At 39.3% G+C, this 23,297-nt stretch overlaps 3 protein-coding genes across 8 annotated transcripts; 1 reads left to right on the top strand and 2 right to left on the bottom strand.

Moving 5' to 3' along the window:
• Window positions 1-239: 239 nt before the first annotated feature.
• Window positions 240-14,377, bottom strand: HELQ (helicase, POLQ like). 5 transcript variants are annotated; one of them, XM_085058260.1, is made up of 18 exons: window positions 14,108-14,377; window positions 12,998-13,736; window positions 12,475-12,653; window positions 11,744-11,944; window positions 10,623-10,695; window positions 10,014-10,111; window positions 9,338-9,436; window positions 8,500-8,645; window positions 7,361-7,600; window positions 6,550-6,703; window positions 6,151-6,255; window positions 5,421-5,640; window positions 4,522-4,679; window positions 4,056-4,154; window positions 3,598-3,771; window positions 2,977-3,090; window positions 1,888-2,022; window positions 240-1,430 (listed from the first exon to the last, which is right to left on the bottom strand). In XM_085058260.1, exons 1-18 carry the CDS (start codon window positions 14,258-14,260, stop codon window positions 1,422-1,424), a joined length of 3,096 nt encoding a protein of 1,031 aa, XP_084914386.1. In that variant the 5' UTR covers window positions 14,261-14,377; the 3' UTR covers window positions 240-1,421. The 5 variants fall into 5 exon arrangements, 4 of the variants coding, with proteins under 4 accessions (XP_084914386.1, XP_084914383.1, XP_084914384.1 ...); XM_085058257.1 differs by having other exon boundaries at window positions 240-439; XM_085058258.1 differs by having other exon boundaries at window positions 240-439; window positions 6,550-6,691.
• A 99-nt stretch (window positions 14,378-14,476) lies between these two features.
• Window positions 14,477-16,924, top strand: MRPS18C (mitochondrial ribosomal protein S18C). The gene is made up of 6 exons (XM_085058279.1): window positions 14,477-14,559; window positions 14,683-14,744; window positions 15,764-15,847; window positions 16,292-16,349; window positions 16,661-16,720; window positions 16,805-16,924. The coding sequence occupies exons 1-6, from the start codon at window positions 14,508-14,510 to the stop codon at window positions 16,879-16,881; spliced, it is 393 nt and encodes a 130-aa protein (XP_084914405.1). The 5' UTR covers window positions 14,477-14,507; the 3' UTR covers window positions 16,882-16,924.
• ABRAXAS1 (abraxas 1, BRCA1 A complex subunit) lies at window positions 16,263-23,264 on the bottom strand. 2 transcript variants are annotated; one of them, XM_085058276.1, is made up of 9 exons: window positions 23,149-23,264; window positions 21,963-22,053; window positions 21,226-21,262; window positions 20,738-20,804; window positions 19,884-20,077; window positions 19,174-19,293; window positions 18,778-18,862; window positions 18,151-18,259; window positions 16,263-18,011 (listed from the first exon to the last, which is right to left on the bottom strand). In XM_085058276.1, the coding sequence occupies exons 1-9, from the start codon at window positions 23,233-23,235 to the stop codon at window positions 17,584-17,586; spliced, it is 1,218 nt and encodes a 405-aa protein (XP_084914402.1). In that variant the 5' UTR covers window positions 23,236-23,264; the 3' UTR covers window positions 16,263-17,583. The 2 variants fall into 2 exon arrangements, with proteins under 2 accessions (XP_084914402.1, XP_084914403.1); XM_085058277.1 differs by having other exon boundaries at window positions 16,263-18,008.
• Between the last annotated feature and the right edge of the window lie 33 nt (window positions 23,265-23,297).

The raw sequence follows: 23,297 nt of genomic DNA, 5'->3' as shown, positions 1-23,297 counted from the left end.
GTGCTTGTGTCTTAAAGGGAATATCCAAAGAGATTATTTAAGTCAGCTGTGAACATAAGCTCCCAGCAGATGCACACACCAGGCAGTCAGTCCAATCCCCAAAGCACTCCTAGGGCCATGTCTAAAACCAGGAATGAATTAAGATGATTCTGCTCTATTGCTGAAGAAGTTCATAATCCAAACCTTCAAATGAAGTCAACTTTCCCAGGAAACATTCAGAACTCAGAACTCAGTCAAAATTGTGGTATACAAAAGACATTAAATATTTATTAAATTACAGCAGCTTTAAACAGGAGAGTTAAAAACTTTAAAAATATCCAAATTTTGGATTCATGATTTTTCTTCATGTCAGTCAGTGGGTCCCTGGGATATCTGTTGGCACCTTTAAGAGTTCTTCAACTTCTTCCTGTAAAGCCTCAGCTTTTTCACTCAGCAGCATCTACAATAAGAAAAAACAAAGAAATAAAAATTAGAAAACAAATACAAGCATCAGCTATAACTGTTGGACAGATTAAAACACCGTTTCTTTCCAAACTTGTACCTGGGTCTGTAAAATATTTCTGCTGCTGCTCCCAGGACCACAGTATCTTTGCCTCAAAGGACTAAATTTTCACCAACATTTATTTACTGATTAGTACACACCCATATAAAAAGCAGGCACACAAAAATTCATACAGCATACATCTGGTTTTCTGGATTTTGCCATCACTTAATATGCCAAATTTACTGTTAAAGAACATTTTAAACTGTAGACATTTATTTTCCATGTTGGAATAAACATTTTTAAGTTGTGCCTGCCAAGTTGCCAACTTCTTCCTTTATTTGAAATGTCTTACTACAGCATTTTACACCAGACATACAGAACTCCTGATACTAGCAATTGTTTAATCCATTGCCCTGCACTGTTTGTTGCTAGCAGCTGGAGAAGAACAGGACCCCATGCAAGCACTCTTCTAACTTCCCAGTTAGAGAAAACTCCATGAATTTAGTATCTGAGCATGAGACTAGGCTAGATTGCTAGATTTGACATTGAGGTAGAGAAGGAATATGCATCTATCCCTTTCTTTTGGCTCCCACTGCAGCAAATTTTTAAAAAACCGGCAACAGGCCTACAGCAACATTAAATGAACATGACCTTTTAAGTGCATAACCCCCAAAATTAGTATGTTAACTTCATGAGAATGCACAAACTGACTTTCCATTTGTACAAGTCAGACTTTCTGACTGCCTCATTTTTACACCAACCAGCCATCCATTTATTCTGCACATTTTTTCACTTCATCAGCTTGCTCTTTCAGCAGCATCAAACATGAAGCCAATACCATTGCAACAACAGATGACAAACGGAGATAGAGGAGAGAGAATACCACCACTTGGTAAAGTACTTCCTGTATTTTTTTTTAGACACAACTCAGTGTTTGTTACAGAACCTGCATATTCAAAAGGGAAAAGAAAGAATAACAGGGCATGACAAAGGCAACATAAAAAGGTGAGGTTAACCCTATACCTTGTTGGTTTCTATTTCTACAACCCTGAAAATCCTATTATTTTGTCAAAACTACCACTTGAACTTCTGCGAGGCAAGTCCTGAAATATTAGGAGAATTGAGACTCAGCACAAAAACCAATGTAGTCATTTAATTCCCACATTTCATCAGATAAGCTGTCAAGCATTTTTGCCCTTTGCTTCCCCTCTGAAAAGTAGCACCACTTGGCACTATCCTGTATACAACAGATTGTTCTTAGTACAGAGCAGTATTTGGATCACAAATGTCCACTAATACCTTTACTAGTAAACTGAATCCTTCCCTTTTAATGTCATTTAAACATCCACTTTTGACATAGTAGAATTCTGAAGAGGGTTTTTACAGCTTTGTTTCTAACTCACCTTTGCAGATGAAACAATTTGTTTGGCTTGACGTCGTGACAAGTGCTCAATCGTCTTGACCAGAGTTTCTGGATTTGCATTAGCCAAGTGTGCTAAAGTTTTGTATCCTGCACTGTAAAGCTGTTTTGCTCGTGCCTGAAAGTACAAAATTCTGTTAGATTACTAGAACAGTAAGAAGAATGACTGCTAAGTGCTAATCTCTGTACCAACCTCAGACATATCCTTCTGCATATCAATCAAATTGTCTTTTTTCTCTTTCTAACATGAATACTCACTGAGAATCTTTACTTCCCAGAAGCACAGCTATACCACTAAGATTTACCTCCCCAAGCAATCCTACCCAGCTCTTAGGAGCCCATTTTCTTTATTTCATACCAACTCTGTCTCCTCTTGGTACCATGTTTTCTGCATTCACTGTCACTGACAGGAATAAATTTACAAAGAATACAGATTCTTTGCAGGTTTCTGTCTTGTTTAGCTTCTCAGATTAAAACCTTACTGTCACTAAATTTAATGGCCTTCTACATTGACACAGTGATTCTATAATAAACTGGATAGGCAAGTAAAATCATTTTGCAAAGAGTAGAACTTTGGACTGAAGCCCCAGAAGAGCTTTTATTTTAATAGGAGTCTTTGATTCAGGGACTGGTAAAATTTCTTATTTAAAATACATGCAGCTCTTCAAGTGATTGCAAAAGCTGAAGTTCCCAACAGGACTTCATATATTCCTGTAAGAATCTTCTAATTTAAATATGTAAATTCTTATTCCTCTTTACTCCCATGAACTGAAGAATCCTGACCACAAAGAAAACCTGGACTGTTTTCCAGCTGAGTATACAGCTAAATTATTGTCCAAATACAGTATTTTCATAGTTGCTGTGGCAGCAGCCAGAAGAAAAACATTGGCTCCAGCTCCCATTTCCTCAACAGACCACTTTTCCCCCAACCTCCAGACTATTGTGGCATATTTGCATTATGCTGAATTCCCAATAACAAATTAGCTTGGTCTTCCAGATACACTTGAAAGGCACAGTAACATTTAGCACACAAGTTTATATTAAAAAGTTTCATCAAGCCAGGTTTACTGACCTCTAGAACCCCTGCTACCTCCATCAGAGGGATGAGTTCTGTCTTAACACAGTATGTCAGCTGCTTGGTAAGTTGTGTCAGCAAGGCTTTATAAACCCAGAATTCTTCCAATTCCTGCAGAGACAAATATGGCTAAAAATCAGATCCAAAGTTCTGTATTTGGAGAATACGAGTGACAAAAGCTCTGCTATGGCAACAAGCATATATTTGGCTTTTAGATGGGGGAAGCACTATTATTTCTAGTTATCCTTTCAGACTGTTGCAGAGGGGTATTCAGCACCTTCAGCTGAACATCCCAAAGCTGGGGCAGTTCTGAAGGATAAGCAATGCATTATTTCATTTATTTCACCAACACCACTGACACTGATCAATGCCCTGTACAAATTGTATATTTTCCCATTTTCAGTGCATAAAGCTTACTTTTATTATTAGAAATGTCACTGTATGAGCATGCTTTTCTCAATAGGAAAAATCATTTTGAACAGGAAAGGCAAAGAAACATCTTTGCACAGGAAAGGTGAAATACAACACTGGTATTCAGTTCTAAAATAAGAGAACAAAACTTCAGATTTTGCAAAACCAAATCACAAAGAATTTATTTAAATTCTTTTAACACAGTACCTCACAGAAATGTAGAAGACAGGATGCAAAGGAAGCAGCAGAACTGAGGAGATTTTGCACATATCCTCGGGACATGTTAAATTTCTCTGAAACACTCCATACATTGGTCTCTTTCAGTAGGGTATAAAGGACAAATGTCAGGTACAGCCTGTTCACCACAGCATTGTCCACATTCTAGGAATAAAACAAGCTAGAATTCAGAGCCAGTATCACACTGCAGCTTTTTGTTAGTACTGCAAGGCAATTCTTTTCATCTCTACATACATCACAGCTCTGAAACATTTCTATGTTATACACAAAGACGTTAAAACATTAAGAAAACCAACCAATGAGGTTAAAAGAACTTTAATAATCAGAACAGTAATAAAGAACACTAGAAGAAAAATAATCTAGAATTTGTAAATAATAAAATGAAGTTACTAAATTGTGATCTCAAGTATGAGAAATGTCCAACTTACCTTTCTGATGGCTTGTCCAGAAGCCTTTTTCGTAATAAAGCTTTCAGGTACTCCCACAATATCTGCTACTTTTTGCTCTGCTGCACTTAGCTGGTTGAACTAAAATAAGATTTTATAAAGGACTTTCAGATATTTAGTTTTCTTAATATTATAGAAAACACAGGGGTATTATTTACAGTGAAACGATGTTTTTCAGTATCTCTGTAGAATCAGTAGAGTAGTACTATAGCCACTAGTCACAGATCTGCAGCTTCTTTGTCTACTTGTCTGAATTATCAGTAACTGTCATTCTCTGAATGCCTCATTTTAACAAAATTAAATAGATTTTAGTGCTTTCCCAGTAAAACATTAGCGTATTTTCCATCAAATTGTTACCCACTACATGTCCTCTGTGTACAACCCCCCTGCAAATTTAACACACAGGATTACTGTATGCCCCAATGCATGCTTGCTAGCAAATTCTCACCTGTCTCAAGTATATCATCCAATCTGGGCTACAGGTAGAAGTCATGTCATAGGGAGTTGCCAGATATAGGAGGTGAAGATTGCTCTCAAGAATCAGCCCCTCCAAACCCTTCTTCAAATCTCTGTACAGAACATTGCAGTATGCCAAGTCTATAGAGCCTGGAATAACCACACACGGTACAAATAAGCATAATTATAAACAGGCACACAGACTTAAATGTAGTACATTTTAACATAGAATCAATATTGTCTTTACCTTCCACAAAAGCTTGTTATGCCACCTGCACTGAATAGAAATATCTGTAAGCTGAGTAACTATTCTAGCCTAACATGAGCAGTGATGCAAAACTGAGGAGAGGCAGTCACCTATTTCCATGTATGTTCATTCTGTGTGGTTTTGGAGTGCTTGTGAAATGCCTTGGCTTTAATGAAATCCTGCAATAATGTTGTGGATTGAAGGAATCCTTCAGATTTATCCTATTTCAATTGCATCCCATACTCCAATATCTTTATGCTATGACAGGAAAACAGAATTCCTGATATATTATTGTTTTATTACAATTGGTCTACATGTCATATGCTCTTTTTCCCTTTTAAGTTTAGCAAGAAATCCTTCTGTTTACAAGAAATGGTTCATAACAATTTTAAAAGAAAGTCTTGAGCCACTCTGATTACAACCACTAGATCAAGTCTTTAAATAATTTTCAGGGGTACAGTTCTCATTTTGTTCCCACTGGGATCAATATTATTATGCTTCATCCCCATTACATTCAGTCATGTCCTACTTCATTCCTATTTTCAGTCCAGTACATCATTTAGTAAAACTGTTTCTCTACAACTTATTTTTCATTGCAGTTTCATCAGAAGAATAAAAAATAATAAGAATAAAAAAAGCCTTACCCTTATATGTAGCTTTACCCAGGGGTGTGATTGTCAGTGTACATTTGGAATCGTGGTCCTTCTCAGCTATTCTTCCTTTTAGGAGTCCTCTTTCTATTAGATTTTCTAGCCCATCTTTAACTATCTCCGAGAGGCTCTTCTCTTTAGACAGCAGCTGCTGCTGAACACCCAGCAATGTACAGCACATAAAATTGTCCACTTCCTCATAGGTAACTGCTATCTGCATCAGTGTGGGAAGTGATTAGTGTATTTAAACTTACCATTTCACACATTTAATAAGATATAGGAAAAAAACTACCGAATAAAGGAGGAGTTTGTGTTTCTATCGAACACAACAAATAGAATGATAGATACACTGTGGTGGATCTGATGGAACTGCTCTCCATTTGTTCTATTATTCTAGCTACTGCATTATGTTAATTTGTTTCCACTGTTTCCATCTGTATTTTGAATCAAGTATCAGAAATAGAAATATTAATACCGTATTGGATAATATGACAGATATAGTATTTGCTTTTACACATAAGGTAATTGTTGTGTTACATGATTACTTAATAAGTGGGTTAAATGAAAAGATTAATCTAATTTTTGCTCTTATTTGTTTAGAAGCTGTTTTGAACTTGCAGTCCCAAGTATTTAAGCAGTCTGTCTTTTTCTACAGAATCAACAGGTAACTTTTTTTGGCATTTCCAAGCACTTAAGTTACTCACAGAGAAGAGTTAACTGATACCTTCAGTCCAACCAAAGATAACAACAGACTCTGCATTCCCTTGGTCAACTCCACCAGAAGATTGCTGTAGCAATTCTCCAAAGGACTGTGAACTAAATCCTGAACCTATAAAAAGCAAAAAATATATTAGTCCAGAGGAATATTCATACATTAACATTACACTTAAAACCCCAAGATATGCATGATGCATTTTATAAAGAAAACAAGTAAATATCTCAAGTTTACAGTTTACATCTGAAAATAAGCCACATGCAGGAAGTTTAAAGGTATTATTATGTAAGTCAAATACTTATAACTTTATGAGGTGAACAAAAATTAAGCTAGGCAGCTCAGCTCCTCCTGTTTATTCCACCCTCTTAACCCAGCAATTTAAATTACCAACAGCTTTGTAAAAGTTACCAAGTGTTTGTCTTTTTCTTGCACTATGAGAATACTTTCTCCAGCACTGTCAATGCCAGCTCGACCAGCTCTGCCAATCATTTGTTTGTACCGGTTCTTCCTCAGGAAGTCGTTGGCAACATAAGGAGCTCTGAGAATAACCCTGTAAAGCAGTCTTTAAAAAGTTATGCTTTATATTCTAATTACTAAAGCAGCAATAAAATGCTACAAATTCATTCTTTATACATGCCTCTTACCTAGTAACTAATAAAAATCAAATGCTCATCTTTGAACAGATGTGTAAATCAGTTGTGAAGCATTAAACTATTTAAGGTTTACTAAATGTGCACACAGAAGTGGATTCTTAGCAAACAATCTTTGTTCATGCAGAGTACAGCAGCCCTATCATCAGAATTTATAAGTGAAAAAATAACACATTTTTGTATTAAAACATATTCCAACTGTAACTCCTTAGAAAATATTTCTTTTACAATTTAAACTCTGTTCTTAGGAGAGTGTCTAAAGAAACCACTACTCTCCTAATACTAAAAATATTGAAGTATTTCTTCAATTTATTAAAATTTCCTTAATCCATTTGGATAAGTGCTCCTCAGTTATGCACTCTGAGGCATTTCCTACTGATTCACATTTTCTACATAAAAACTTCACAGTCTCATGTCCCAACTTGAACACAAAATCCCTTATACTTCCAATTTGCCGGCAAAAGCAGAAATACACTTTAAATAGCACTGAGATTTCCAATTTATTAAAACAGTTTTTTAAAACAAAGCAAAAAAAATCAATGCAAAAATTAATTGTTTTGATTACTAACCTTCTAGCTGGCAGGTTGACTCCAGCAGCTAGAGTGGCTGTACAAGCAAGCAGACACAGGACACCTGAAGAATAAGCTTCTTCTATGGTTTTCCTTTCATCATTTGTAAGGCCACTATGGTGATAGGCAATACCAAAAGGGATTGTTTGCTTCAAAACTGGACAGACAGTTCCATTTCCAATACTCTTCAGGTTCTCAATGAGATCTTGCTTCTCTTTCTCCCTGTGAGCTCTAAATTCTCTTGGAAGAGGAAAAGCATTTCTTTAGACTTTGACCAATCATTAACTAAAAAGAAAATAAAAACCAAGAGACATGCTTACTGTCTACTGTTCATCATCCATTCCTCTAACACCCAGGTTGGAGAAATAGTTACTTCCAGGAACTAAAAACCAGCAATACACAGGAGACTGATTTAGGTGCAATAGAACTCATATTGTTTGGAAGCACAAGAACAAATACTGGCTGGGTGTGGATATTGAGTGCACCAGAGAAAGGAAATAGGGTCAGTAGAGAAGATTATAGGTGCATCTAAAAATGGTTTCAATTTTGACAGGAAGGGGAGGGGTTGTTTGTTTTAATATAGTTTCTTTCTACATAAAATTTAACTTTGCTAGATCATTATTAGATGATTGAATCACATTTAAATTAATCTAATCTTATGTCTTACTTTCTTTTCTGTATTAATGAAGCCTGGTTTAGGTTTTACAACTTGGATTTCCAAAGTGGGTATGGAACAGAGATACTCAATTGACTAGTAAAATACATGACCAAACACCAGCCTATAGAGAAAAATATTTTTTTCTAAGCCTGCAGAAACCAGTGCCAAAGGGACACAAAGTTTAGTATGCTTTTAGTATTAGTTTAGTATGCTTTTCTTTTTTTTCCTTCAGTATTTGTCCTCTGACAATCATTTTTGCAACTATTTTAGTATAAAAGAAAGAATATTTAAAAACTTTTGTTTAATAAGCCTTCCACAGTTTGCTATCGCTTATGCAGTTAGCAACTTCATATGATTCCATGTTCAAAGTATTTACTTCTAATCACCAGAGACACTTGCAAACTAGATGACAATAAATCCTAAATTGTAAGCAATCATTTCACATATAATTAAAAAAAAAAAAAAAAAGACAGAGACTTACTTCTTCAGGAACTTGCATACCATTGAAGCCACATTTTCACAGTTCTTTTTTGTGGGACAAAAGATAAGACAGGAATATTTAGGAATAACTTCAGTCACCAGTGCAATGATGTGGTCAGGATCTGCTTTCTCCAGATTACTAGAATACTGTAACAAACACAGGTTGACAAATACTTAAACTTAGAAATTAAGTCATAACCTAAATATTCAACGCTTGTTCTCAACCATTGCTAGAATACTCCCATTGGATTTAACGTGACATAATTCTAAGAAATTGTAGGATAAACTTTTCTCACTTGAAAGGCATCTAACTCGAGCGATACATGGATATACAAATCAAATTCTTTGTTTTTCCCCTAAATACTTCATTTTCTTTTAGCAACACCACAGTGATATCCTTGTGATACTGGCAGTCCACCAAAAGACACATTTTTCTTTGTAAAGGTTAAAATGAATCCCTACAAGGCAGTAGTAAGCTGGCAAAACCCCCCAAAATATATTTTCTTCCAGTTTTGTCTAAGAGTGATCAACTATTGAGAAAATATATCCCAAAATATAAAGCATTAAGTATGTGGAATACTCAAACACATTACTCTTCACATGTCAAAGTACAGAACAAACCTCTACCTTGAAGGGTAAAAAAAGTGAAAATCAAGGTAAGCACTCAGTATTTGAAGGTCTTTCTCCTTCACAAAGCCTATCTTTTCTTTCTCATAGGTACTACAAAGGAATTATCATGTTCAAGTAATTTCTCTAGTAAAGGGTATGTAAACAAATCAGTGTAAAATAACACATTTTGTGTCAACAGCTCAAAGAAACCATAAGCACTTTTTTTTTACCTTGAAATTAAGGACACGTGAAAAAACAAAGCCATTTTCTGTTTTGCTGTCCACTGCATAAATGGTGTCTCGTATCTTTATGTATTCCTTTAATTCTACCTAGCAAAGGGAAAGCCACAAAGAGAAACTTTAGTTAAATTACTCAGTTTTCTCTAAAACCATTGCTGATGCACAGCTAAAGCTGTTTTCCAAGCATCACGTGCAAGTGTGTTTAACACTTGCACACAAGCACACATTTAAGAATTTTTAAAGTAAGTTAATTGTTTTAACTATTTGCCTTGATAAAGCATGGAATCATAATGCAGAATACCAAATATTTTATCCCATGAACTATTGATAAACCACTGTTCTGACAGCATGCAAGTACCAGCAGTACAGATTCTAGTAACATCAAAAGGACTCCAATGATTCATTACAGTAGCTGAAATTTAGGAATTGCTTTAGTTAAAATGAAACAAATGCTTTAGCACAGCAGTAAAAAGGTTATTGCCTTTGTGTATTTAGAAGTGCATAGTGCTGTTGATTGTATTGTTAACAATTGCAAGCAATAGCAGGCCTTATATTATATTATATTGCACAATTAAGCACAAAAGCTGTGATAGAATCCTAAAGAAATTTACTCTAATTTCAAAGGCAAATATGTTCTTTATTAGCTCCTGGTATCTTGCATACAGACCGGTCTAAAACTGTTGGTGTAGTACTCTGCTTGCAAGAACTTCTGCAGGTCTCCAACATTATTTAATGTTGCACTCATGCCAATGATTTGTGTGTTTTCTGTAAAAGAGAAGTTGAGATGAATTTATTGTCACTTTACCAATTTTTAACACTTCTTCTCAGAATTTAAAGTCATTAGGCTCCTTCATCTTTACTGTTTGAAAATGCCAAAGTAGCACCTTTGAAGGGAAAGGCTGCTACTAAAGAAATACTAACTAACTAAGAAATAATACTAAGTTACAAACTACTACTTAAGAATTAAATGTAAACTTAAACTTAAAAAGACTTAAATGTAAAAGAGCATTTAATCGGAATGGCTAAAGGAAAGAAATGGAAGACATTTGACAATACTCAGGATTTCCCAAAGGAGTATCAAAAGAGCTTCGGAAACACCCAGCCCATCATTAAGAGGTCAATTAACAGTTAAATGAGTAAACACTGTCACCTCATGGAGTCATGCTATGCTTTTGAAAAGCAACCAGAACACCATAAATCCAGAAAGTGAAAGTGTGACCTCTCTAGAGGCCATAACTACAAGATGTTAATGACATTAACTGCAGCCATGACTTACTACTGGTGTAAAGAATTTTTGCCAAAGTAATTTCCAGTATCGCTCCACGACTTCCCTCACCGAGCATATGCAGCTGCAGAGAAGAGAAAAAGAAAATGCAAGAATGTTACTGAGTTGAGAGTATTTCTAAAAAAACCTCTAAAATATATAGACCTAAACAAATACTACAGAACTGTCTTTGCTGGACCTCCTTATGATATCCCTCTTGTAAATTTGGATTGCTAAGTTCAGATGTATAACCTCACTTAAAAAGCATTTAAGAACCACAAAAAAACAGATTCAAGGGCAAATGTAGACAACAAGATTTATCTTCCATTTAACTAGACCACAACTGACACAGTTAACTCCTGACAGTAAACAGTCAGTGTAGAGATCTTTGTGTTCATCAGTCTAAGGCAATTTTAAACAAAATGTGTTTTAAGCAACACTCAGAGTAAAAACATTTCCAGCAGCCAGCTTCCAGAAAAACTAGAAATTAACGCTTCAGCTGCCCTCTGTTTAGAAGCTACAGTGCTAAAGTATGGTCAGTCAGCCGGAAGAATTCCATAAATTAAAATACCTGTTAGATGCTATACATGTTATTCAACCTCACAATCAAGCCTTGGTAGCATAACTCAGCCACACCACTGAAAAGCACAATAATGGGCAATTCTCACAGCCAAGTGTTTCTTGGTATTTTTTCTTTTTTGTCAATATTTCACTGGGTCATCATTAAGACCAGACACAAAGTTGCATGATTTCACAACTAAGAGTCAAGTTCTGGGCTTCATAAAATACATTCCATGCAATTAAAATTATTTATGCTTTTCTGTAATCCGTTAAGAGACCTCTAACTGCCAAGTAGTTATGCAGGAATTCACCATCAACCACTAACACAGCAGATCCCTTAATACAGAATCTATCACTCTGATGTAACAATAAATGCTTCATTTAAAGAAAAGTAACTTTCAGTGTTACAGAACGATGTGTCTATTTGGAACATAAAAAAGCAGTAGTAATTTCATGACGAACACTCAAGGCAAAACCAAGCAGGCAAAGAACTGCCCCTTCTTAAACAATTGCTTACTAGAAATCTAAAAAAACCTTGCATCTGATAAATTTGAGTACATCTTGTGGCCTACCTCATCTACCACAACCAGGCCGAGGTCATCGATTCTTTCTGTTTCAATTAACGAGTTCACCAGAGCATGTCCTTTTTCTATAGTAGCAATATAAAGAGATTTTTTTACTCTCCTTTTGATTGGTGGAAATCTTCCTTTACTTCCTGCATACTCTTCAATCAGGAAATCCAATTCTATCCCAAAACTCGATAAACCCCTAACCTATAAAAGAAAATCAATTAGAGAACAAATTCATGCTCATTTTGGATTTCGGAGCTCCTCAAGAACTCAATGTACATAAAACCAACCCACACCACAATCAGCTGCTTGAATTAATGAAGATGTATTAGCTAAGAATATCTACCCAAGCTACAAAATTGAAGTGTCTACACATATTATCAAGTTGGGTTTCATTTGTTCTCTAAAATTAAATTTCCCTTTCTATCTTTTATTTCAAGACCACTTCTTTAGCAAGTTGGGCAGCCCGGCTCTTAGGGTGCAGAGCTATACAAAACATCACAAACAGCCATATTAAAATTCAGCACCATTTATTTCATAACCCAACATCTTCACCTCATAATTCATGTCTGTTCCATTACCAAATTACTGACCCTCAGTAATTTAAGAGAGGTCACTCACTTCCCACCGTATATTCATAAAAATCATGGGAGCTTGCCAAGTGAGCAAGTAAAAAAGCATGTCAGAAAATATACACATCCAACAAAGCAGTACCAGAAATACTCTATCCAGACCTTTTCTTGGACAATGGCAACATATGGCAGGATCATCAGAACATCCTTCTGTCTGCAGAGCAATTCTTGGAGAATTATTATTTCAGCTACCAGAGTTTTCCCACCACTGGTTGGCAATGAGTATATCAAGTTCTTTCTTTGCTGTAGGGATTCTAACATTAAGCAATCATGCTGCCACTCTGCAAAATGAAAAAGGAACTATCAGGGGCATGTTAGTTGATACCAAAATGCTTATGTTTCATTCAGAGTACTCTGAGCCCAGTGTTTGAGAGCTTTTCCCCCATAAAGCACTAAAACTCTTCAGTGATGGTGACTTCCAAAGTATTCGATAATCCAGACAGATACCAATCACCCATTCCACCCACCTAAAACAGCAAAACAGCCACTTACTAAAACAGAACAACTACTTTCCAACATGGTTTGCATTAAGCATTACCTTAAATATTTTTACAGTATAATGGGTGAAACAGACAATACTCTACTAGCAACTCTTTTTTTCCCAACAGCCCATTAGTTACACTACCATAAAGTGTTTCAATCCCTCGAAGTTGTCTGAATAAATCTTTAACCTTGCTAGGTAATCCATAAAAAGGACCTATATCAACCGAAGAAGATTCAATAGCTTTCCTGGCCACAAAAATCTCTTTGGATAAAACAGCTTCTTTAAGCTGCTTGGTCTTAGAGACCTGCAGAGTCTGGGCTTTGGCATTTCCAGTCATAGCACTTTTCAGGTGATCTTTGAGACTCTCAGTTTTAGATAAAACACACTTGGAGTGTGAGGAAGAGTCAGCAGGTCTGTTCCTGTGTTCAGCACCAGCACAAAAAGATGATGAGCCCCTGATTTTATCCGAGGAAGAATTCACACATTCATCTCTCCCTTTTGAGACTGGAGATGTTCTAGAAGCAGAAGAAAGTTCATTCATTTTTTCAAAATACAAAAGTTGTGACGATGGCAAGTCATCTAAAATAGACTCAGTTAGTTCTTGATTGCCATCAGCTGAGTCACTGTCATGCATTTGGCAAGCACCTTCTTTGTCACTTTTAAGGACAACCACATTTTCTGAAGCAGAAAAGTTATCTTGCTCTTTCTGGTAAACTCCTGACTGAAGGTTCCCAAGTACTATCTCTCCAGCTGCTTTCACATCCATATGTTTATCCTGGAGGTATTTGTGTTCAATATCATCCACTTGAGCCAGCAGTGAATCATTTCCATAAAAGCTGTCATAGTCACCAAACATATCCTCTTCGCTATCATTACCGCACTGCAAAAAACAAATGAGGAGTTATTAATACCCCGAAGCAACACCACAGAAAGAGGAATAACTTGCACAGCACACACATCAGAGGCAAGTCACTTAAGACTCCCCAGTTTAACAATAAAGCATTTTCTCCGATGTCGTCTGTGAGGAAAACACAGCTTGGGTTCTAAAGGAACGCCTCGACTCAGTGAAACCGAACCCACAAGCAGGCAGGACACGGGCGCAGAGGGCTGACAGAGATGAGTTTTTCTTAAGGTAAAGCCAAACGCCATCATCGCCTCTCATACAAAGCACGGTCCTTGGCGACACATGGCACCGTCCCAGATGGAGCTCTCCCGCCTCGCCACCAGCTCCCGGATCCCGTCACCCCGTACCAGGGCCTCCGCCGGGGGCCCCGAGCCCCCAGAGCTCGGTCTCTTGCTGGCCACCGGCGAGCTGGCGGCGATGGGCTGCGCCGGGGCGCGGCTCCGCTTGCGCTCAGAGCTGGAGCGGCTCTTCCTCCGCACTACGAGGCTGGGCTCCGCCATGGCCGGGGCTGCGCGGCGCGGCGCGGGGCCGTCATGGCCGCGGCGGGACACGAGGAGAGGCCGCTGTGCCGCCACAGGGAGGTGCGGCCGCCATGGCGGGAGCGGGCACTTCCGGCAACAACCCGCCGGGACAGCACGTGGTCAGGTTCTGGCCACTCGCCTGCTCCGACTCTGGAAGGCCGCGCTGCTATTGGCCAGCGGGCGGCCGGCGGCAGTGACGCGCGGCGGAAGCGGCGGTGCGGGTGTGATGGCGGCGCGGGCCGTGGTGTGGCGGAGGCAGTGGCAGCGCCTGGTTCCCGGTGCGTCCCTCCCGCTTCCCCTTCCCCCTCTGGCCCGAGCGCCGTGCCCGGGAACGAGGGGTGTTCGCGTGCCCCAGCTGTCCTGCCGCTCCGCCGCTAACCCTGTCCCTCTCTCTCTCGCAGCGGCGCTGTGGGCGCGGCCCCGCCGCCTGCAACATGAGGCGCAGCCCGAGCGCTCGGACCAGGTGAGGCTCCCCCGACCTGCCCCGCTGCCGTCCTGCTGCTCCCCTTTGCAGAGCACCAGGGATGTCTGCAAACGCTTCGCTCGGGTCGCTGTGTAGCTCGGGCTCCTCAAAACCCGAGCCCATAGTGGGGAGCGCAGCGCAGAGGGAGTCACCGGGCGCTGGGAAGTTAAGGCGCTGTGGAGCTGTGTTTTAGTATCTTAGCTATAATCTGTTTAACGTGCTGTCCCAGTAACTCGGATGTGGAGCCAGCGACAGGATAAGGACCAATGGCCATAAACTAAAGAGAACCAAGAAGTTTCACCTCACCATGGGGAAGAACTTCTTTACACTGAGGGTGGCAGAGCCCTGGGACAGGCTGACCAGGGACGTCATGGAGTGTCCTTCTCTGGAGACATTCCAAACCCACCTGGACAAGTTTCTGTGTCACCTGCTCCAGTTGTCCCTGCTGTGCCAGGGGGGTTGGACTGGACAACGTCCAGAGGTCCCTTCCAACCCTAATTGTTCTGTGACTGTGAAAAGTGAAATGTCATCTTTCACATCTTGCAAGAATTTGGTGCTGGGTGTATTTTGAAGTTTGAGAAGGCTCCCAGTCCCTGGAGATATTTGTGAATCTCTTTCTTTAGAAAGTGTATGAGCACACAGGAGCTCCCTCAGGCCATTTGCTTTGAAAGTATTTTTTTAAAAAAGACTATTGTGACTTATCAGGCAGCACTACCTTACTACCAGCTTCTGTAGATATTGACTTCTAAGTAAAAGGTTCAAGCACTATCTTACTGAACTCTTTAATACACTTGTTAGTGGCTTATTACTAAACTATAAAAGGCAGTTTGTCTTGAGAAGTCTTTTCGATTGCAAGGTACCAACCGCTGTGTTAGAGAAATACAGTTATTGAAAAACTTGAGTGGTGCACTAAATATCTTTTTTGGTTTCAAGGCAAATATTGATCAATGGATTAAAAGTAAAAAATGTTCTCTATTTTCTTGTGAAACTTACACCTGTTAATAATTCTCTAATTTCAGCCCATCGAAATGGAGAACCCCTATAAAGACCCTCCAAAGAGATGTGTCTTATGTGGAATAAATGTGGACTATAAGAATGTGCAGGTGAGTGTGAAAATTGCTGTCCTTGGATGAAGGTAACTGGTTTACTGTTTTTAAATGTCTGTGTAGGAAGTCCACAGGGATTAAAAAAATAAAAAAAGAAAATCCATTCATATGTGTGCGGGTTTAAAATTTGAAGAGTAAGAATATGTGCAGATAAAGGGCCAGCTAATGTAGTTGTCATAAGATGCTTAATCTGCTGTTTAAGTGTGAGTGTGACAACTTTGTTGTTTAACAAATAGAGTCCTTGGCTACAATTCAGCTGTCACAAAGCGCTGAAGTTATTCTGTAGAAAATACTGTCTGGTTCCAAGCTGTACTTTTTCTTCAGGTAGAACTGAGTTTTGTAAAAACAGATGAAAAAAATGAAAAATAGAGTGCAATTAGTAACATAAAGCTCCAAAAAAAAAAGTCTTAAATTAACTTTGAATTTCTTTATTTTAAGTAGCTTCTTTCCCAGTTTGTTTCTCCGTATACTGGCTCCATTTATGGCAGACATATTACAGGTATGTGAAGTATTCAATTAAATAATTTACTGGTTAATAATAATGTTTTTGAGTCTACTTAACTGTGCATCAGCAGTCTTTCTGAAAGTAACTGCTCACAACTCTATAGGTTTTGTAATAGTATTCTCCTGACTTAGTAGCCTGCATCGAGGAAATAAAATATCCCTTAATTATATACATTCTATATTTAACAGTAAAAGCACACATGCATTTTTGTAGAAAGACTTAATCAAAGCTAGAGGGAATTGTCAGTAATATCCCTTTCACCCTCTAATGACTTGCTTACTGTTGAAAATAATTCATCTCTTTAGGCTTGTGCAACAAGAAGCAGAAGGAAATTACAAAAGCCATTAAAAGAGCTCATGTATTTGGTAAGTTTTATTTTGCTTTTGAGTTTTCTAACTCAAGGCTACTTTTCTATTAAGAACACCTCCATCTTTTTTTTTTTTTTACAGGGTTCATGCCAGTTATGTATAAGAACCCACAATTTCTCACAGACCCCAAGCTATGTAATATCAAGTATCCAGAGTAATCTGCTGTAAAGCAATAAACAATAAATCTGTGTTTCATGTTTATATACTTGTTTACTGGAAATGTGATTTGCTAGCATAATGTGTGGTTGACTGAGGGGTGGATGTCAGTCATTTTTTTTTTTAATGAAGTCTCTAAAATTTGTTTTGTGAATGAAGTATGAAAGATTAAAGCAATAATAGCAACTGGCAGCTATATGGACCCCTTTCTCTGCTCACAGGTCTTGCTACAGCTCAGGTGGCTGTTTTTTCCCTTGCTGGGTTGTAAAATGGAGGGAAGTAAACAAGTATGGGTTTCCTGAGGATAAATTACTGTATTTAAATTGTGGCAGTTCATGTACACAGGTAATTCTGTTACATTTTGTGTTCATTTGATGCTCCCTGCGTCAGGAGGGTAGCACTGCTTCTTCAACAGCACGTTGAGGTTGTGTCACTTAGAGGCAGTATGTGACATACTTATCTGACTGATAGCATCCTGCAATATAGTCTTTGAGTCTTGTAAGAGAGAATACAGATGGAACTCTGGAAGGCAAAATGAGGGAATGTCATCTTGGACTTGTCTTTGTGCCAAACAGGATTTGTGCACTGGGGAAAAAAACCCAGCGTGCAAAAATGCCCTGTTATATACATCCCTGCAATGCTATAGATTGATACATCACTATAAAACACTGGCAGTAGCTTTTGGTGTGAAGTCGTCTGACAGATCAAAAAGTAGGAGATTGTGGGTATTCATTTGCATCTCTGTTTTTTTCAAACACATCCTCATCTGTTTCAGTGCCACTCAGTGTAAGCTTCCTTTCCTGGTCACTGTCCTCTTGGTCTTGAAGTGATTCTTGGTGAAGCTGCAACGGTCTGGATTTCTTGAATGACTTTGAAGCTGTTGTGGTCTCTCTGCCTTTACGCTTGTTTAGATGCCTTGTTTCAGGTTCAATGAAGTCTCTTTCCTCTACCATGAGAGTCAGTTTGTCTGTGACGTTAATATGATGGTCTGTGTTACAGCAGTTCTTGGATATCTGTTGGCCTTTGAAGGAAACAATACATGTCTGAAGTCCAGAATTAGGGAAAAATGTTTGCAGTGCCTGACAAAGGAGAACATTCTCTTCTGGCTCTCCTGGGTGGTCTCTGTCTTCTCCTGGGGAAAAAAGCAAGGAGTTGTAGAATCTCTTGCACCACTACTGTTTTGACTGTCTCAAGTTCAAAGGTATTTTCTTCTTCTGCCACTTGAGTCAACTGTGGAAGAGCAAGACTCGCACTGTATTTGGTTAACTCACCTGAACAATTTTGTTGCTTTTTCCTCTTTATTTCTTCTTTTAATTGGCTCACCTCTGCTAAGAGTTTCTCTACAGATCGTTCACTCACTTCTACTGTAAAGCATATTTTCTGCCAGAAGAAGAGGAGAGTGTGATCAGATTAACAGTATTTACAGAAGCTGACTTTAAAATTGTTTCAAAAGCCTTAAAGGTACTCACTATTAAGTTGGACACAAAGTAGTAGAAAGCTTAAGTAATGAAATTGAGGTGGAGTTTACAGATAACTTAAACCTTCTGTTGAATGAGGTGTGAGATGTTTTATTTGTTCCCATCTAGGCAAAGGAGATCTAACAAAAAAATAATACTCCTTCAAAAGAATCCTCTTGTGAGAATTTATTAGTGGAAGATTTATTATTGAAGCGGAGAATTTATTATTGAAGATTTCGCAGTGTACTTTCATCAAATGGGAACTTAAGTCTTCAACTTTAAGAACAGTGTGCAGCTACGGATAGTAAATGAAACTTCCTGATTTTTCAGCATGCTCTTCCAAGACATGGCTTTGTTTTTCATGCAGTGCAAGATGTTATAGCCCTTGGTTGCCTTGGTTTTGTAGTACTGCTGAAGGTGAGGCAGGTGTGCCCAGCTTACCTTCAGTTCCTCCTGCAAGGTGGCATACATCTCATTTATCTTATGAACCTCTTGTAAGGACCCATCTTCATGAAAGAATTCTGACCTGTGGACAGAATTGCATAATTGCAAGTTAGTTATCCCAGCACTTACTTAGTAGGAGCTTTAATGAGTAAAGAAGCATTTTGAGCTTCAATGCCAGGTGCCTGTGTTGAGACAGACAGCTCCTGGCAAAGTATGGGACTGAATTAATTTCCAAGTATGATGGAATGGTAAATAATTGCAGAAGACAGGTCAACAAGTGAGTAAGGTATGGCTATAGCATTTGCAAAAGCACTTAAATGGTTTTACAGAACGGTAAGTATAGTTATGGTAACTGGAAATTGCAGCTATCCCTAAATATGGCATATATTGTACCTGTGTTGTCTCACTGCTCTCACAAAACCAGAGGATACGCAGGAACCAGACACTGTTCTGTAACCTTGTTGTTCTGCCATGCCCAAGTTGGTAACCACCAAAGGGACTTTCTGGAAAAGACTTAAAGAACAGAAGTGTCAAAACATCTATTAACATCTAAAGGTCTGTCTTTGATAGTCAAGGGTTCTTGACCATTCAGGATCCCAGAGTGAGGTTTACAGTACAGTTAGCCTTTGCTAAACATATTACATCACATATAGATGAGCTAAAGGCAAACTCCAAGAGCAACCAGATGCTGAGCAATGCCCATAGTTTTTCCCCCTTTCTGAGTACACCACACACTAATGCAACACTTGCTTGATAAGCCTAGCTTGTGGGCAGGATGTCTCTGAAGATAAAGTTAACATCAATTTAAATATTTTAATGAACACCATGTATGGATGAAGTCCTATACACAAAACAGTTTGATCAAGAGCAGTTTACATGTGTAAATAAACTGGCAGTGTCTGCCTGGTGATGCTGGTGCTACAGTTACAAAGAATACAATAGAATTCCGGGGTAAGCCTTCAACTGGCCTCTGGCAACATAAGGTGTAATCTTATTTAAAGTTTAAGTTTCAAGTGTAAAATAAACAGTGTTACTGATTCACTTGCAACAAAGTAGAGAAACTTTCAAGTTTTAGCACATGCTGTAGAAAACAAACCAATTACCCTTCCTGTGGGCGATGTAGGGCATGTTCCAGTCTGTAAGTAGAACAACTTTCTGTCATCACACTAGAGGTTAAAAGGAGGAATACAAGACCCTGATTTGACAGGTGTGACTGCAAGTTCTTATGAAGAAGTCTTTCCCGGAATGTCATTGTCTGGTCTGTGTTACGTCTGAATTTGTACCATCCTATTACACTCTGCAGGCAGAAGAAAATTCACAGTTACTGTTGAATCATGGTGTCACTGTGTGTCACACTGAAGCAAGTTTGATTCATTGCAAAGTCATGTCTGAATTGTTTGGTAATAGGTACACATTCAAGCAGTTAGTTAACCTGAAACCCTTAAAACTTCTAAGCCTAATTCCAGTGCAGCATCTTTCCTTCAAAACCATGAGTTGAATTGGCCTGTTTGTGATCTTGTCTTCAAGGTGAAACTGCAAACTTTCTTGTATTTTGTTGTTTTGTTTCTTTTCAGCTTCTACTTTCCCCCAGTGAATCTTTGTTCTGTGGAAAAGACTAAGTTTTTTTTATCAAGTGGTCCTTAACTGCTTGTGAGTTGACCTCAACAGATCTTAAGGTGGAAACTGGTGGAATTCCTTTGGGGTACTTGAAGTGTTCACTTGAGAAATTAATAATTAAAAATAATTGTGACACATATGTAGGCAAACCCTAGTCAAAGATAATCTAAACTGTTTTTTTTAAGGAGGAAGAAGAATGTAGCTGCTTTGACCAGCAGCATAAGGGACTATAAAAGGTTTAAAATGAGAAAAGAAAAAACTATGATGCAAGAGGTATCCAGAACAGCCTTCAAAATTTGCGTGAGCTCATCAGTATGGTTTAGATTTAAAAATAAAATACCTTCTTACAGCCTGATAGTATTTTCTTCAGGGCAAGTTCATTCAGTTCTCCTGCAGAATTATAAAAGCTAGAAGAAAATTAGGATAATTAGAGGGAAATAAATTGTACTGTAAAAATAACTCTAGCATGCTGGGAATCATCTCACTTCTGTTTTTTTAAGTTTTTAATTAATACTACTGAAGGTGAAGGGTTAGAATGTATGGAATGCTTTTTTGAAATGTGTTGACATTGTCTGTAGTTTATATGGTATCATAGCTCACCAGAAGGTGCAGTATGCCTTATCTCTATTTCTATATGCACACACACACACGCACACACACGAAGAACTAAAATAGGAATAATAAAAGGCATTTTGCATCTGTAATTCCAAAAGGTAGATATGGCTACTACACTTAAGTGATTTTCTCAAGCAATATAAGTTAAACTCTTGAGAGTTCAAGTTAGGGTTAATTTTAACTTTTTCATATCTATTTAATTAAGATCCTTACCTGAACAATTGGTAGCATGGAATATGCTTCTGTATATCTGGAAAGAGAAAGTCATATTACTCTGGGTTCATCAGCTCAAGATGTATATTCTTCTGCGTGCTATGATCAGCATTGAACTCACAGAAGGTCTAAGAAATAATTCTATATAATTTCCTAAAATCAACATCTAATTAAGATCTAATTAAGTAAGGTAAAGAAATGAAATATTTTTAGAATAGATTCTAATTAATTGTTTTCAAATGCAAAAGGGAATCACATAAACTGGCATCTACTTAATGGAATTAATAAACACTTTGCAGCCTTCACACAGAGTATTATATAAGCTCCAAAATAGGTAATAGATTTTAATACATTGTAGTTCACGTCACTGAAAGAGACCAAGTTTTTCCAGGGCAGCTGCAGTCCAGGATAGTTTGTGATGTAGCCAATACAAGGAGTCTAAATCCTAAATTATGTTTAATGTAACAAGATACTTGGCAAAGAGTAGCTATTCAAGGAACTAGGAACTATTAATTATTTTAAATTACTGTGTTTGCTGCAGTAAAATTGTATTTTTTAAGCAGTTAAAATGTTACAAACTAAGCCTTCCAAGTGGTTTTGTTTTGTTTGGTTTTTTTTTAACATCAGTGTGGAGTGTAGCATCTTGTTGTAGGGTTTTGACTGCTGTCCCTCAAAAGTGAAAGCTGTCATTTATTGCCTGAAACCAAGCAGGGTATGAAAAATGTGGACACACTAACCGATTGTATAAACAACTTCAACATCATCCATTTGTGAGTCAGTAATGCTGTTCTTGGCTTCACCTTTCACATCTCCAAGGAGAAACCCTTCCTTTAGAGGGGAAGAGGCAAAAAAAAAAAATCACATTAGCAGTAGCATTGAACAGACACTCCTGATCTGCTCGGTGCTGGTGCAGCCTCACCCCCAGTCCTGTGTGCAGTTTTGGGTGTTACAATGTAAGAAAAATACAAAGCTATTAGAAAGTGTCCAAAGGAAATCTGCAAAGGTGATGAAGGGTCTAGAGGGGAAGCCGTAGCAGGAATGGCTGAGGTTACTTGGTCTGTTCAGCCTGGAGGAGACTGAGGGAAGACCTCATTGCAGTCTACATCTGCCTCAAGAGAAGTGGAGTGACAGGCACTGATCTGCTGACCAGTGACAGGACCTGAGGGAACGGCATGAGGCTGAGCTGGGGGAGATTTAGGTTGGATATCAGAAGAAGGCTTTTCACCCAGAGGGTGTTTGGGCACTGGAACAGCTCCTCAGGGAAATGGTCACAGCACCAAGCCTGACAGAGTTCAAGAAGCGTTTGGCCAGCACTCTCACAGGCACATGGTGGCATTCTTGGGATGTGCTGTGTGTGGCCAGAAGTTGGACTCTGTATTCCTTGTGAGTCTCTTCCAACTGAGCACATTCTACGATTTCGTCTCTAATGTTAAGTGTGAATGCTGTCTTCAGGAGAGGAAAAATGCTGTCAAAATGAACTTTTTCTGTTAATTTTCTTTTTTTGACAGAGCAGGTCCTCGCTCATCGCTCATTTTCCAACACTAGCCCGCAGTTGGGAGGCAATCCGCAGCCCAGCCGTGCTGTGTGCTGGTCAGTTTCCCGCGGCTCAGTGCTCAGCGAGCAGCCTGGCCGTGCGGGTTCTCCCGCCGAGGCTGCGGCCAGGCGGCCCGGCCCGCCCAGCGCCGCGCTCGGGGCCGGGCGGACAGGGCTCTGCCGCCGCCGCTCGCCTCGTCTGAACGCGGAACACCCGCGCTTTGCCGCCGCTCGCACACAAAGCGACGCCGCAGCGAGACAGCCCCGAGCCCGGGCTCTCTCCCGGCGGGGCCGGGCGGGGGGAGGCCCGGCGGCGGCGCGGCCGCGGCGGGGGCGGCCCCTCCTTCCCTCCGCTCCCCCCGGCACTCCCGGCCCTCCCGCGGCACCCACCGTGTCCGAGTCCGTGCTGAGGTGCTGGAAGGCGAGGGCGCCGAACACGAAGCCCGAGAGCAGGGCCGAGGTGCTCTCGCCCTCCATGCCCGGCAATGGCGGGACGGGCGGCGGGCGGGCGGGAGCCCCCAGCGGCCGCCGGCGGCAGC

Source organism: Lichenostomus cassidix, chromosome 4, assembly GCF_008360975.1.
Source record: "Lichenostomus cassidix isolate B80296 chromosome 4, HeHo_3.0, whole genome shotgun sequence".
Taxonomy (NCBI): domain Eukaryota; kingdom Metazoa; phylum Chordata; class Aves; order Passeriformes; family Meliphagidae; genus Lichenostomus; species Lichenostomus cassidix.
Note: the sequence above shows the minus strand (reverse complement) of the source record. Positions and strands in the feature narration are given on the sequence as shown.

Bases quoted from the DNA above. Each gene is read 5' to 3' on its own strand.
- MRPS18C (XM_085058279.1), top strand. From the start codon at position 14,508: ATGGCGGCGCGGGCCGTGGTGTGGCGGAGGCAGTGGCAGCGCCTGGTT. The intron at 14,560-14,682 runs GTGCGTCCCTCC...TCTCTCTCGCAG, and splicing joins GTGGCAGCGCCTGGTTCCCG to CGGCGCTGTGGGCGCGGCCC. The intron at 14,745-15,763 runs GTGAGGCTCCCC...CTCTAATTTCAG, and splicing joins AGCCCGAGCGCTCGGACCAG to CCCATCGAAATGGAGAACCC.
- HELQ (XM_085058257.1), bottom strand. From the start codon at position 14,260: ATGGCGGAGCCCAGCCTCGTAGTGCGGAGGAAGAGCCGCTCCAGCTCT. The intron at 11,945-12,474 runs GTCTGGATAGAG...TTTCTTTTATAG, and splicing joins TTGCCATTGTCCAAGAAAAG to GTTAGGGGTTTATCGAGTTT. The intron at 3,091-3,597 runs GTACTGTGTTAA...TTGTCTCTGCAG, and splicing joins GTCTTCTACATTTCTGTGAG to GAATTGGAAGAATTCTGGGT.
- ABRAXAS1 (XM_085058276.1), bottom strand. From the start codon at position 23,235: ATGGAGGGCGAGAGCACCTCGGCCCTGCTCTCGGGCTTCGTGTTCGGC. The intron at 20,805-21,225 runs GTAAGGATCTTA...ATTTTCTTCTAG, and splicing joins CCATGCTACCAATTGTTCAG to CTTTTATAATTCTGCAGGAG. The intron at 18,863-19,173 runs GTACAATATATG...TTCTGTCCACAG, and splicing joins AGAGCAGTGAGACAACACAG to GTCAGAATTCTTTCATGAAG.